General features: G+C 33.2%; 1 protein-coding gene across 1 annotated transcript in view; it reads left to right on the top strand.

The window, feature by feature from the left end:
• The window catches only part of LOC132705041 (retinal homeobox protein Rx1-like), a 60849-nt gene that overhangs the window by 25843 nt on the left and 19201 nt on the right, over nt 1–15805 (top strand). Inside the window, exon 2 of the mRNA XM_060675464.1 lies at nt 2414–2700. Within this exon, the coding sequence (XP_060531447.1) occupies nt 2414–2700 (287 nt within the window). The remainder of the gene's footprint in view (nt 1–2413; nt 2701–15805) is intronic.

The following is a 15805-nucleotide window of genomic DNA, read 5'->3' on the forward strand; positions in this document are numbered from 1 at the left end:
TTTAACACCTTTAGGAACACGCTTTTTCATAATCCTTTGTGTTTTGTTTAGTTCACCTTCATATTACAACAGAGAAAAATCTGAGACTATGGAGTTTATCAAACTTTTACAGATTTCTTCGACGATTGTGCTTACTTAAAATAATATAAACCTGTGCGATTCTAGTTTGTTAAGTGTAATAACATGTGTATTAACGTACAAAACATTCTAAAAGTAATCGACGTCCATTTGATTCGAGAAACGTAAAATTTGCGGGCCAAAATCGAGACGCATATATCTTCGAAAATGCGTTCCTATTTTGGCACTGAGTCGGAGACCAAATAAGGAGGCTTTTCAAAATACCGGGACGCCTTTGGTACACCATTTTCAGTATTTTTGAATGGATAATAATAGACAGAATCCATGAATTGATCCAAAACCTAGCGGTAATACTTGCGATAGAGAGAAAGAATTTTGCAATGGCAAATAATGAAAGTGGCTTAAATATTCGTCGGGTGACTCTGGTAGACGCTTTGCATACTTAATGAGGTTTCATTATTCTACACCACCTTTCTGAAACTAAAAACTGCCTAAACTAACAAACATACAACAAACATGTAACAAAAACAATGGAATTTCGAGATCCTACATTTTACATACAAGCTAATATTAAATGAAGTCCCCCATAGCTCATTCACGTTTACAAAGCATAAAGCGATGCAGTGAAATGCTTTAAAAAGTAAATTACAAGTAAATAAACTATCTAATGACATACTGTAGGGAATAAATGCGCGTATGGGAAACTGATGCAAGTACAATACAAACACGACAAGCACATATTGTAAATTAATGATATAGAGCGTCCGCTGCTTATCTGTGTTTGCCTATCGCTTACCTATATGCGGACCTTAAATATTAATCAATGCAGAAACACATTAATTTGCTTTATCTTGAGTGTATTTGAGCGGCAATACATTAAGCCGGGCCCATAACCTATAATTTTTGTCTAATTTTTCCACAATATTTCATCCAGAAAACACTGGTTCTTTTCTTTTTATTTTCCTAACAAATTAAATGCTGTTTTAAAGAACGAATTAAAATGGTGGTTATATTCCATTAGTAACCGATATTACATATTTTTGTAATTTTGTAATTTATTTCTCGAAAATGCGTCCTATCTGCGTCTGCCTAATCTTGCTCTTAATTTGTATTTCTGGATATTATTTATTATATATGCTTCGTTGTGCTGCCTCCATTTCGAAGGTTGGTCATCATCAGGACTGCTCTAAACACTTCGTTGTTACTGCATCCAAACCCCTCCCTAAGGTTCTTTAGCGATGAATTTCGTCTCATTCCTACAGATCTCTTTCCACGGATTTTTCCCTTCATAATGATTTGGAGCATTCTATATTTTTCTCTCCTCATGACATGTCCCATATATAGCATATTGCTTCTGTTAATTGTTGCTATAACTTCTGCATGCCTGACGCAAGCGTCCTCATCGGTTCGACGTGGGTTACGTTCTCTACCCATGAAATCCTCAATATTGGCCGGTACGTCATAAATGCTTGTAGTCGTGTCGGCTACCTTCAGTGTCCAGGCTTCAAGTGCGCAATTCAGTCCAAGGTAGATCTCAATAACAGAAGAACTTGTAAATGTGCTTCTGGACTGCTCAATTCGGATTCGTATTTCTTACTCTCTGACTCTTTCAGTAGGTTGGTTCTTCACATTCATTTTACTAATGTCCTACGTTGTTTTTGTTATCAGCATGTATTTTGATTTGCTTATGTTCAATGACAGTTCATGTACGTCATCATTTCTTCTATTCGTATGGCTGCTTTTTGGTCGTAATATAGACTTAAAATTATTCTTATGTCGCTGAAGTTATTATTTATAAGATATCCCAAATATTTGACATTATTGACCTGTATTTTTCGTTTGTTCGCAAAAGGACGCAACGAATACAAAATTATTCTTATTTCGCTGAAGTTATTATTTATAAGACATCCCAAATAATTCAAATTATTTACCTGTATTTTTCGTTCGTTCGCAAAAAGACGCAACGAATACTTGACTTTTAGTCACCTTCATTATTAATTTAAACAATATGCTTATTGAAGTAATGAATTAATTGTTAATAATCATAATTAATATATAGAAAATATTAATATTTAGATATTTTTTCACCGTGGTGATGAAACATCGCATCCTCAATTTATCGAATGAACTGGTTTTTAATTCTGCAAATAAGGTTAATGAATTAATGAACTAATTTATTGAATCAATGATTTTTGTTTTACTACTAATATAATTAATTCAATTATTAACTACATTAATCATTAATGTTATGGAAATATCAGTGAACGCGTTCTTTTGGTGTAATCGACCAAATACATTTAATGGAGGGTACCAAATATTTTTTGTACGTTTCCAGGTGGTGGCGGAAGTTGCAATTCGAACGACGGAATGTCGGAATCCCGATACGGCGGGAAAGTGCGATCCGGAGGAAGCGGATCCGAAGATGAAGGCGGAACGAATGCCGGCTCGGGCCTCGGAGATGGTGCCGACGGATGTAAGAAAAAACACCGAAGAAATAGAACGACGTTCACCACTTATCAACTCCACGAACTTGAGCGGGCGTTCGAAAAGAGCCATTATCCTGACGTATACAGTCGCGAAGAATTGGCCATGAAGGTTAACTTGCCGGAAGTCAGAGTGCAGGTAAGATTCTGGTACAGTGAACAGCTAAAATCTGGAACAAATTCATTTAAAAATCAGATAAAGGATTTCAAGAAAATGACTCGCATACGTCCATAATAATGTTTTCTCTCATTTTGCTCAGATGTCGATACCACGTTCTTTTATTTAAATGGAACATCTTTTTTCAAATCAATTTTCATATCATTGGATAGCATAACTTATACCTACCTCTTACTTTTTCCTTTATTTTATGTGCAAAAGAGTGAAAATCAGAAATTTAATTTTGAAATGAGCACGTAAGTATTTTCTGGTAGCATCAGTAAAGTTCTTAAATTGTCACAATTACATTTGTCAGTAAAGAAAGTGAATATCTAAATGAAACCAAGACAAATTAAATTTAAATTTTTATTGTATATGGAGACTAAACGAGAACTCAAGGCAGTTTGTAAAATTGAGAGAAATCACTTTTGATTTTAAATATCCCCAAAGGAAAAATCCAGTGCAGTAATATCTGGAGATCTTGCAGGTCATTCTATTGATCCCTTTCTACCAATCCACTGTCCGAGAAATACCGTATTTCACGCACTTGTTGAGCAAAATGGGGCGGCTCACCATCCTATTGAAACCAAATCTGTCCATCAAACATATCAGGCTATTTGCATTTGGAAAAGGAACTGCGATAGTAGGAATTAGTCGTTTCGAAGAAACACAACGTGGCTTCATCACTAAACAGTATCTGACGATGAGGAAATGGATTTAAGTTGCACATTTAAATCATAATTTCACAAAACTGTAGTCTGCGGTCCGTATCACCTTCGTTCAGTTTCTGTAGTAATATAATCTTGCACGGATGATACTTTTCTTTTTTTATACACGCAAAGCTGTTCGTTGGCTGATATCATTATTTGAAGCTATTTCAAAAGACGCACGATGATGGCTATCCTTAACAACTAATAAAAATTTTAAATTTGTGTTCTCATTAGTTTTTAGATGATCTGGCCATAGACGATCTTTGATATGTTCTGTTTCTATAAATTTTGTCTCAGTTTCATTCACTGTGGATCTTATAATAAAATACCTGATATTTAAACAAATTTGTTCAATTTTTAGCCGTTCACTGTATAATGTCTAATATGGATGCGCTAAATTTCTCATGTAATTACCAGTTTCAACATACCGGATGTCATAGAAAGTGCAAAGACATCTTATATAGAAACATGAAAAAACAATTATTAAGTAAAAGAGTTATCTTGAACATAAAAACTCGGTGTGTACAAAAATGTCTAACGTTGACCGTAGTTAAAGAAATTGCTGTTTCAAAGCTGAGACATATTCAAATGTTTTTTGTGATCGTGTTTGCTCTATCTCTGCAAAGAAAGTAGTGGATGGGTGTTCTGATATTTTCATCAAACAATGTCCCATATCTCCAAACAGGCTTAACGAATTTTAATAAATTTAGAATCATTGAAAAGGACTTTTTCTAGGATATCAAAATAGTGCTGTGAGTGATGCGGTTGTGATGCCACCAGCTGGATTTTTCTGACATAATCGCAACAAAAAATATTTTTCTTAAAAGGGAATAAATGCAACACTACGAGTTTTTTTATGTCTTTAGATAGTCAAGTAAGATCCCAACAACCCAGTAAAAACACCATCTAAATATCTAATCTAAAATATGCATAAAAGAACTTAATGTTCAGAAAAGATGGATTTTGGAAAAGCTTTCCACTTTTACGGTTAGTTATTAATGTCCATTTATCCTGAATATTTAGGATGCCAAATGATATCTAAATTATTATAAATTATATTATTATTATTATTATATTAAATATATCACATTATTACCCTTTTACAATACATTCGAAAGGTAGTTGACATTTGTACGTTTTGATATGCTTAACCGTTTTCAAATATTTAGTATTATCACTTGTTTTTCCATTAATTATTAAGTTTAATCAATCAACCAAGACTAATCAATTGTTGAAGGCAAACCAATTTTATTAACTATTGAATTATTGAAGTAGTAAAATATATATTGAAATATAAAGTATTTTTCATCCTTTCTAACGCATCGATTTCCGTTAGATATTGAATGACCATACAAACTAATTAAAATAAATAATAATAAAAAATTGATGTAATGATTTTCCGCCCATGCCTCTTTCAGTCACTTTGCACCTTTGCACTTTCTAAACAGTAATTTCCACATACCTAACTTATTTTCCCACACCTAGGCATATCTTGAGAATATACTGCTGTAAAAATGCCGCATCCAAACTTATTCATGATATTGTTGGTTGTTGAATGCCACATGGTTATTGGTTAAAAACCAGACTTTAAATCTCTCGCATGCGCATGTCAAACGGACCTCCTCAATTTTGTTTTCATAGTTGCTTCATATGTTACTTTATTATGGGCATAGTCAGGTTCTCTATATATTTAATAGCTATATGGTGACATCAGATTAAAATAAAATTTGTTTTTATGGCAATCTTAATAATTATAAATGAATTATTTTTGTTAAACTAGATGTTTTATTTATTTTTTAAATGGCTTCCACATTTTACTCCATACAAACATCAATAAAATTAGTTTGTTTCCAACAATTGATTAATGACGAAGTTAGTCATTGAATGTAATTTTTAATGGAAAAATAAGTGATAACACCAAATATTTGAAAATAGATGTCAACACAAAAATGACAGCTAAGAGATAATTTGGTACCCTGGAAGTCTAGAAAAAGTAATAATTAAAAATAAATGTAATAAAAACAATAATAAAAATTTTATTTTGATTTCAATAGTATATTGTGCAACAAGTGCGGTAATGTTTTATTTGGTAAACTGCAGATGAAGACCTTAACTCGCAAAGTGGATTTTTTCCCCATAATCGAATTGTTTTTGAGGATTAAATTCTTTAAATATTCAAATGCATTTTTCACTGGGTTGTCGAACCCTAATTTGACTATTAAATGACACAGAGAAAATATCGTTGCATTTTTTCTTTTTTCTACTCTCTTCTGTAAAATACCTAACAATACACCGATCTAGCGTGCGGGAAGCGTCACTTTACCACGTCAGTTTCGGGATATTACCACACGGGTTTGGGAGCAATCGGATGTTTTTGGAGATTTTATCGCACGGCTTGAATTTTGACGTTGGTCAATTCTGACGGGAATGTCAGTGAATGTATTCGTGTTGTTTTGAAAAATGTACCCAAAAACTATGGGTCTTAGAAAATTATAGTATGCAACACATTTGGCAAAATTTTTAAGTCACTCGTTTATCAATGAACTCGTGACTCAAATGCCGTTTACCGCACTTGTTGCATAATATACTATTGGTGGCAAAGTAAGTTACTACTAGTATACTAGTATACTAGTATTTTTTTATATAAATGTTAGGTCGAAAGCCAACAACAATGTTTTTATTTTTTATCTTACAAACGATAATAGTCAAACAAGTAAATAATATGTTATTATAAAAAGACACTTTCCGCATATATATTTTTTAAATGGGTGGTGTGGATTAAAAGAGGTCACGCCTATCATTCTTCTTAACTAAATTTAAGGAAAAATTAATGCAATGCAACGTCTCTTTCTTTCCCACTATCCACTCTACGCGGCAAAATAAACACAAATATTTCTAGCTAATTGACCATTTCGCACCGGCCCAGTTGGTTTATTGTCTTCCTGCGTTGGGGTGAAATTATCGATAAAATGAAAACACCGGCGGTCTAAAAAAAAAGGTCGATGTAAACCAACCCCCGCCGGAGATATCCAACACAAAATGTTTGCCTTATTCGTGTGGGGTTGCGTGTCTGGTAGACAAAAATCTTTCGCTGTTTAGTTGGCAATAAAATTAATTTGCCTTACATTATACAGATATAGCGATTCGGTCGGTACACTAGAAATTGGTCGCGTTGAAGCTATTAAGCCAGGCGGGCGGCATGCAAGCAAGGGTGGCTCACGCATAATTAATACAATCACGAACATTGGTCGACTGGCACCGGGTAAGAAAAGGCTAGCGGCTCCCGCTCCGCGTGATTGCTAATAAATGGCAGGAAATAAGGGTCCTTGTGTGCATCAGACTCGCTGCTGATAAAATAATTCCGAATGTCGTGTCTAATAACGCGCCGTTATTATTGTTAACGGGCGCACGCGAGGGCGAGGACTTAAACGCACCACTTAATCAAGGTCGTTTATGTTAATTTACTGCCATTTATATACCACCGATTTATTTAACGTTAGCGGCAAATCATTGGGTCATAAGTTAGTTAGCCTTTGAAGAAATTTTAGGAATAAGCGCGTGCGGTTGGATTCGGTGTACTGGGTGGCTCGACAGCTATACATTTTGTCCCACTTTGAGTACTTTTGTGGGGTATCACCGTTATTTTTTTTGAATAGAAAGTCGCGGTTTTCGCGACAGTATACTACTTTTTCGTAAAACTAAAGTTGATGTTAACAAAATTTTCATAGCCGTTATAGTTTTTAAGTTACAGAGCGAAATTGAAAATGTTCATTTCATTTTCAGGTACCCTCGTATTTCAGATGACTTATCTAAAAAATCAGAACTCAATTTTGCCTTCGGAAATAATATACAGAGTCAATTCAAAAAGTTACTGGACCCTGTTTTGTTTTTTTAATGGGGCTCTCTGTATATTTATATAAAATATTATTATTTCAAAAATATATAATAGTATGCACTCTTTGCTCAAAAACAGGCAAATAAATGACAAGTTTCCAAAGTAAACTCTTACTTTAATAGGTCATGAATAACAATAATAAATAATAAACCGTTTGATGTTTTATAACACTAAGTTTGCAACAACAGTTTTGTAGCAAAAAGCAACAATATAACATAACCCAAAAAACTACATTTAAAAAAATTCAAGAAACAAATTTTTAAAGGTAATGTTCAAATTGATGAAAATACAAAGTTGCAAATTTTTATAATGTTTTAAATAGCGTTAAAAAGAATCATTGGTTCATTCTCAGATTTCTGTTATAATGCCATGTTGTGTTTTAAATACTTAATGAAAATGCAATGTTTTCATATCTTAAAAAGTAACAGGGCTACGAATATTTTGTCAACTGTAACTTTAGTTTCACGAAAAGGTAGGACACTATTGCGAAAGCCGCAACTTTCTATCTATAATAATAACGGGGATACATTGCAAACACGCCTTCGACCCCATTACAAAGTTGCATATAACAAATTAATAATAAGACTTAAGTAATAATAGATCTAGTTTTAACCTAGCGCTATATTTTCGTCTTTCCTTGCTGAATGCTGCTCTACTACCGTAATAGAGCATTTGATACTATAGTAGATTCTTATTTTATATTCTCACATAGTGCCTCGATTTTACTTAAAATATCCTATGTTAAACTTAAAATCCAATATATACACAAGAACGCGCTACGCAAACTTAGAGTGTGTGAAGTTTGGTTCTATGACAGCTTACCTATTCTAGTGTAGTTTTTTGACCGGCTTGCTTCAGATTCATAGAAGATTCGGGCATAAGGTTCAGATCTAATCTCTTTTGTCTTGTGTTGTATAGAATATGCCCACCTTTGTATATATATATATATATATATATATATATATATATATATATATATATATATATATATATATATATGATGACACTATATTCCGGGATATCATCCGTTCGCTCGTTGAACTCCGACTGGAATCCTGCATCCGACTGGAATCCTGCAAATCTTGCATCCGACTGGAATCCTGCAGACGTTTCGCCAAAATCTCACTTGGCATCTTCAATGCTCGCGTTCCGAAAACACTTCGAACACTCTTTCGGAACGCGAGCATTGAAGATGCCAAGTGAGATTTTGGCGAAACGTCTGCAGGATTCCAGTCGGATGCAAGATTTGCAGGATTCCAGTCGGATGCAGGATTCCAGTCGGAGTTCAACGAGCGAACGGATGATATCCCGGAATATAGTGTCATCACATTTTTCCATCCGTGAATCAATACGTGAGAATATATATATATATATATATATATATATATATATATATATATATATATATATATATATATATATATATATATATATATATATATATATATATATATACTTTTAAAGAAGTAAAATCAATTTACCATTATTACTATTATTATTATTACTATTAATATTAATACCAATATTATCGTACTGTTACTGATATTTAGTTTAACATTGATTTATAATGTTCACGAGACCGGTGCTAAATGCACGGCTATGAGGGTTGTATAACACTGTAAATTTTGCCTTTCTGCAAATAAAACATTTTTTTAAAAATTGCTCTTAGCAAAAGGTTTGTATTTTTCTACGACAAATTTGAAGCGGAAACGGCTTCTCTTTTTCACCTATAGAAACCAAGAACCAAATGCGTTAAAGAGTAGCTAGAGCAGGAAAGAGTCTCTGGGGCTGTTGCAAATCGGATTAGCAATTTCCTTGGCGCGAAAAATACGTCGCTAAATGAACTTCAGATTGTTGGTCGGCAAGTCGACGAGGGGTGCTTAACGGAGACGAAGCGACGTCCGACGCCTATACCGTCGTTTACAGCCGTTTTTCTAATACCCTGACTGCTGGAAATTGGTTTGTTCGTATACGTACAATTTTTGACTGCTTAAACATAAAGCTAAAAACTATTCGTTCAGATGGATTGATTATCAGAAATTTTTGATCTGATTTACGTGGTCCACCACAATTTTTGACATAGTTATGTGGGTCCATGAAGGTCATATTTAAAAATTATTTTGGGTGACACCAAAAGTTATATTTTTTCTTATGAAATACCCTATATTTTTGTCTATTTTTAACTATACACCATATAAAAGTTACTGTTTCATTTCGTATACCTAAGCCTGGCCGTTGCTGAAAATTTTTTACACATTAAAAAATTAACCCTATAACAAGTAACGAGCTGCACGTTTCTTGTTTAGCTGAAAGGTTAAAGTGGAGAAAAAAGTGTGCCAACGTTTGGACACACATTTAACTTCTTAAAAGTTAGATATAACATCCCGTATTATTTAATGGCCTCTTTTGACCTGATAACACGCTAGAAAACAATTGTATTTCTTTGCACTCCAACGACTATAGTTCGTTAATAGTGACTACTCGGAACACGATTAAAAGTTATAAACGAAGTGTTGTGAAATAGATCTCATAAAATATTATTTTTACTTCTAAATAAGTTTTTATTTACTTGAATAATTAGAGGAATAATTAATATCTCTGGGCATTTCTGTCATTATAATCATATATAGCCGCTGTCACATTACTTGCTACGCTAATTTAGGAAAGATTCTAGGTGTGTCGGTCTTAAAAACTGAATTACGGAATTTATCATATATGATAATTGTAATTTATCTTAACCTTATGATATATCCTTTAAGTTCTCGTCCCTCTTTAATTGTATATAACAATAAGTAAATAAATAAACATGGTTAACTATATATTGCTATAGAAAAATGCCATATGAAATACATTTAACTAATACCAGGTGTGTCTAATCGTAAAAGACACAGCTCCGCATGTGGTTGCAGAGGCAATAAGGGGATGAATCGTTTAATGCTACTAAAACCGAAAAAGGATCCTTTGTTGTGGGATAGTTATAAGGTGTGAGTTTTATTTTTGAACACAAACGGTGTTTACTGCGGGAACAAAAAAAATTAACCCACAACCCGTAAAATGCTTCAAAACCCAAGAGTTTTAGAACCGGTCCAGTTGTTTCACATGTTTCTTTTGATCGTCTACAGCTTTTGTATGATCGCTTTTCTCGTTTCTATGCCATTAAAATAAATTTAAGTTTTGGTTTAATGTTTGTATTACGTCAGATTTCAAAATTAATTCTTTTTATAAAATATGAAATATCTGAGTAAAATCTGTAAATTCTTTGTTGCTATGTGTTTTAGCTCCACCAGAAACGCAAAGGGGAATAATTAGAAAGAAGGTACTGCTTGTCTGACGTAGCTAGGTTATTTGTTTCCAACTTTCATTGAATTATAATGTGACCTCCGTAGCTTTTTTAATAACCTACGTTAAGTGCTTACGCCATGGAGAATTGATACCACAGGATGTTACTTACTGATAAATCCCATTTTTGGATTCAAAAGATTGTTCTTTTTGAAAATCAAAATTTTGAAAAGCTGTTAACAAATAAGCTCACTGAAAAGAAAAAAAAATAACGATTGCTATTTGAAAAAACTAAGTTAACCTAAAAAATGTTTAGTTTAATACATTAAATTCTATTTGCCATTGGTAGTTTTTTTAATTACATACTAGATGTTATGCTTGAAATGACCTCCATTTGCTGTAAAACATCCATGGATTGACTTCATAACATTGGAAACTGTAGCCCTTTGACTTTGGTTTTATCAAGTTCTTGAAAAGCCCTTCTGACACGGCGTTCCAAATCTTCCATTGTTCCAACTGGAGTTATGTCAATTATTTTTTTTACAGGAAACATCACCATGACCGGTCAGAGTTAATTCGCTTTAATTGGTTTTTTGCTTATAATTCGAAAACCAGTGAAAATATATATACCATAGTTTGGTACTTTTAGATAGATAGATGGTAAATTAATTGCAGATTTACGTGGCAATATAAAATATTCCATTTAAAATTCCCACGTAGTATGAACTTTTATATCTTGCCAATTGGGCCTTATGAACGTCCTGTACGCAATAAGTTAAATCTCATACCATATTATGATAAAGCAATTTCATAGCAACCAAACATTCTAGTGTTTAGCTGTACGGGTTGCGAAAAAAATTATTATTTTATATCGGGTTGTTTCTTGTCAAATTTCTTAGAAAGTATTTTCTATCTCCGAAAATGTTTAAGATAAGTATGGTACGTGTTACATAAAAAAGTTCCAGAATGTTTTGCAGAATCCAAAAATGTAATAATATATAGGGTATTCCATTAAAGTTGATGTACGTTACGAGTATATCTGGCAACACCGCATGGCCAAATATATTTTACATAGGTAAATCATATTGGCTTACATAAGTAACCAACATTTCAGGTTTTTACCGCAAGTCATTGCATAAACGTCTAATAGGACACTCACCGTGAATAACCATGTATATGGTAATCTAGAAAGTCCATTTGGAATCCAACCATCTTTAGAGCCAGCATGCACAATAGTTATTCTTTTACCTCTTTTTGATGGCGCGTTTGTTCACTTAGCGGTTGAGTCAACCCAACCCTTCTCCGGGGTATCATAAGTGTCGATCCAGGTTTCATGCAAGTAAATAATTGGAATTTGTTGTTCTCTGTTAATCCTAATTTTTTCTACATATTCCAGTCGCCATTTCCGAATTCTAAAAGATTCCATTAAAACTTGCCTTTTGTCAATTTTTCTAAATCTAAAACCCACGTGATGAATAGAATACACTTCCATAAGGTAGTTCTGCCACATTTAACACCGGTTTCATCTTTTTCAAGCCTCCTAATTAAGATATCTAATGGAGGCACGCTTTGTTTCTCGTATAACTGGTAAATTTTACGGCGTATTATATCTTGATCACTTTCATCTACACTCGAGAAAATGTGATTATTCACAATTTTCCATACAGTTGATGTTGGCATTTTCATCAATGTGGCCGTTTCTTCTAAAGATGCTTGCTTGCTGGCACCACGTTCAATGAGAGTCAAATAAACATTGTTTATAACTTCTTAGTCTCAATAGAATAGTGTTTTCTACATTTGGGGGGGAGCATCTCCTGAGATACACTAGACTCGCACATATTTTGCATAATTCGCACACGATTCAACACATGCTGTTTTACACACGAAATAAGAATGATTACTAATAAACTTAAACTAAGTAGTATACCAAACCAAACAATATTAAACACAGGTAGGTATAAAATTATTTTCTATTACGGACCACAATTTTACCTGAATTTAAATTCCGAAACTTTAGGTAATAATCTTGTTGCATTGTATGTTAATGACCAGCCTTGGATAATCCCATTCAAAAGGAATAGGTCACTTTCTTATATCTATGAACAGACCATATCATATTTGGGTATTTTATTAATAATACATTCGAAGAATATATGATGTTTCCACACTCACAAAATTGATTTTCTTCAAAACTTATTGGAAAAAGATTTAGTTTTGGTTAGTTAGTGGATTATCTTATTCTTTTATATCTTAGTAATTTTTCCCAAATTCTTGTTGTTGAAATACTTTTTGTTTAAATAGTTTTAATACTTCTTGCTTTTCAAAATCTATGTTGTTAGGAACATTTAAATTAGTGCCTTTTTTGTTAATGTGTCTACAATTTATTTGAAACATACATATCGTTTGTGTTTTAAAGTAAAATAATTCATAAAAGTGAAGACGTGTAACAAACGTAACAAAAAAAAGTATAACAGTAAGGTTGGGTCATTAATTATTGGCATTAGACGTTACCATAATAAAAATAACTAAACACTAGATTACAAAAATTGTTCGATATGACTGCCATTTTGGTTCAAACATTGAATAACTCTGATATGCACTCCTTGCGAAACAGATGTCCAGATTTCGTCTAGTTTTTTTATACGTTCCCAGAAGTAAAAATCGAAGGGCTTAAAATCGGGTGACCTATTCTAGAGTCCCTAGGGACCAATCCATAGATCTTCAAACATTAACGTAAACTGCTGGTGCCCGGCTCTAGTAGAATGTGCAGGTGCGCCATCAAGTTGTTTGTTCTGTTATTCAGAGGTTGAGCATTTAGAAATTTACTACATTTTGTTTATATTCTGTTAACTATGGGTTTTGGATGATTTCAGGTTGTTTTTATACTTCCAGTTGTGATATACTTCAATTCTTGAATTTTTTCTAGGAGTTGATGATTGATTTAAATATCGATTCTTGAACATTCTGCACACTTCACATTCGTGCACATTCACCATACGTATGAAATTAACACCATTGTTTCATTTTCTCATAGCTCCCAAGTATTTATCGGGAAAGTTATAGCAAATCGATGCAGAATTGAATTCTGCATTCTACCATCTAAACCGAGTGTCTCATTTGAAAAAATGAATTGATACCCTGTATGTGTCAATTATCAATAGCGATTTCAAAAGTATGACTCTCCTGTGTTAGTTAATTGCAGAAGAATTTATCACCAATCAAAAATGGATAAAAGGCCAACTGTTAAAAATAGAGGTAAATCTGTAAACTGTAAACTAGAAAAAAATCAAGATATTTGAGAAACAGTTAAAAGTTAGTAGGAAACCTAATGAAACTCATAAAATTTTCCTGGAAATCTAAAAATAATATAATACACATGGTGTTCCATTTAAAATAAGTATGTTTTTCTTTTTAACAGCATACCCTAACATGAAGAACTAACGTCACAATTTACAAAGGTATACTAAACAAAAGAAAAAAAAAACAAAGAGAAAAAACTCTTTCCGCGCTTGATTCCAAAACGAATTGAGTGACAGAGCAAAAATATCTATGTGCAAAAAGTAACTGTTCTTTGCAAAAGAGACATTTCATGATTTTTTTTCCTAAGTGTGTACTAAATCTAGGCGCAGGCTAGTCATTACCTAGTTGGGCAAGTATTAAAAGATAAATTTTCTATGTAACAGTTTTGGATAGTCCATTTTGTGATTAATACTATTATGCAAAAAAATGCCACTGCATAGTATTCGCCTTACAGTTAATTTTAACATATGATAGAAGTCAAGTCTCGGTCAGACGATATAATATTTCAATTTTATTTATGAGACTCCATATCACACTGTTAAACTCAAGATGAGTCCGTACATAGGAGTTATAAAATATGATCAGCGACTTGGGATCTTGAAATTGAAGTCCAAGTTTTTATGCGCTTTTTTCACTATGAATAGTTTGCTATCTATAGTTATTCCAAGAGCCCTGATATGCTGCACCTCTTTACTACTTACACCATTGAATGTATAATCAAAAGTTATATCAGTATTTGCAAATCTTCTGGATTCCTCCCGCGTCGGTCATCCTGTGGGTTTCCTCAGAGCTTAACTGAAATTGAAACACTGAATCGAACTTGCTGACTTGTTGGCTTCTTCAGAGCTTAACTGAAACTGAAACGGAAGCCAATAGCTTGATTGGCGAAACGTCAGCTATTTAGTTCGATTAGAATAGAAAGAATTGATATAGGTCGACAGTTTATAATATCGATCTTACTGCCACTCTTGTAAACAAGTACTATTTTGGCACATTTCTAAATAGTCCGAAGTGCCCTTCTAATAAACTTTTAAGATTTCAAAAATTTGTGTGTTTGCTTAACTGAATCCTAATCTGCTCTTCATAAATGGAGTTTAAAGTAATGGCTTCTTTTGGTGTGCACCGGAAGCGTTGTCACCTTGACAATATTTTTAAATAAAAGGAAATTTTGAATAACAAAATCGCAGAATTTCAAGTATCTAAGTTTCACCCAACGCCAACGAATGGCTATGCTGAGAAACCCTGTATACACAAAGTCTTAGATTTTCCCTAGCTGAATAGAATTTATTTTTAATGTGGATATCCGTTCTTATAATATTTAATTTCAATGTTAAATTTCCGAGGAATAAGGTATAAGTGAATTCGAACAAGTTCTTTTGATACTTTTTTCAGTTTTTGAGATAAGGTGGCACGATAACAACATAAAAAAAATAAACCTGCTATGAACCCTATAGGTGGGGTGACAAATTATCATCAAACGCTCTTCAACCATAGTCATTATTCTAATTTTCATTTGCACACGAAAACTGTTTATTTGCTAAATAGGTTTTTTTTGCGCTCCGCCACGAGCATATTTTTAAAAGGTCGACTAAACAACGAATTATATTGGCCAGTGAATAGAGAGTGTAAGCAGAGTGAGTGAAAAACAGCGTGATCGTTTGCACATGTATGGGAACTGGCCAGATGAAAATCGACCATCTGGAAAATTCGTTTGTGAACGAAAATGAAACCAAGTTTTTCCGAAGACAAATGATGTGGGGTGACGGCGACTCGTTCTAAAGCGCCGGAGAGGCTGTTAACGTGCGAAATGTTTTTCAACTAATGACGCACTATTAGTTGCATCATTTCTTCCGTCCATGAGGACAAATTTAAATAGATTAATTTTATTTGCGAAACGATGTTA

Source organism: Cylas formicarius, unplaced genomic scaffold (assembly GCF_029955315.1).
Source record: "Cylas formicarius isolate icCylForm1 unplaced genomic scaffold, icCylForm1.1 PGA_scaffold_10__41_contigs__length_53128322, whole genome shotgun sequence".
Taxonomy (NCBI): Eukaryota; Metazoa; Arthropoda; class Insecta; order Coleoptera; family Brentidae; genus Cylas; species Cylas formicarius.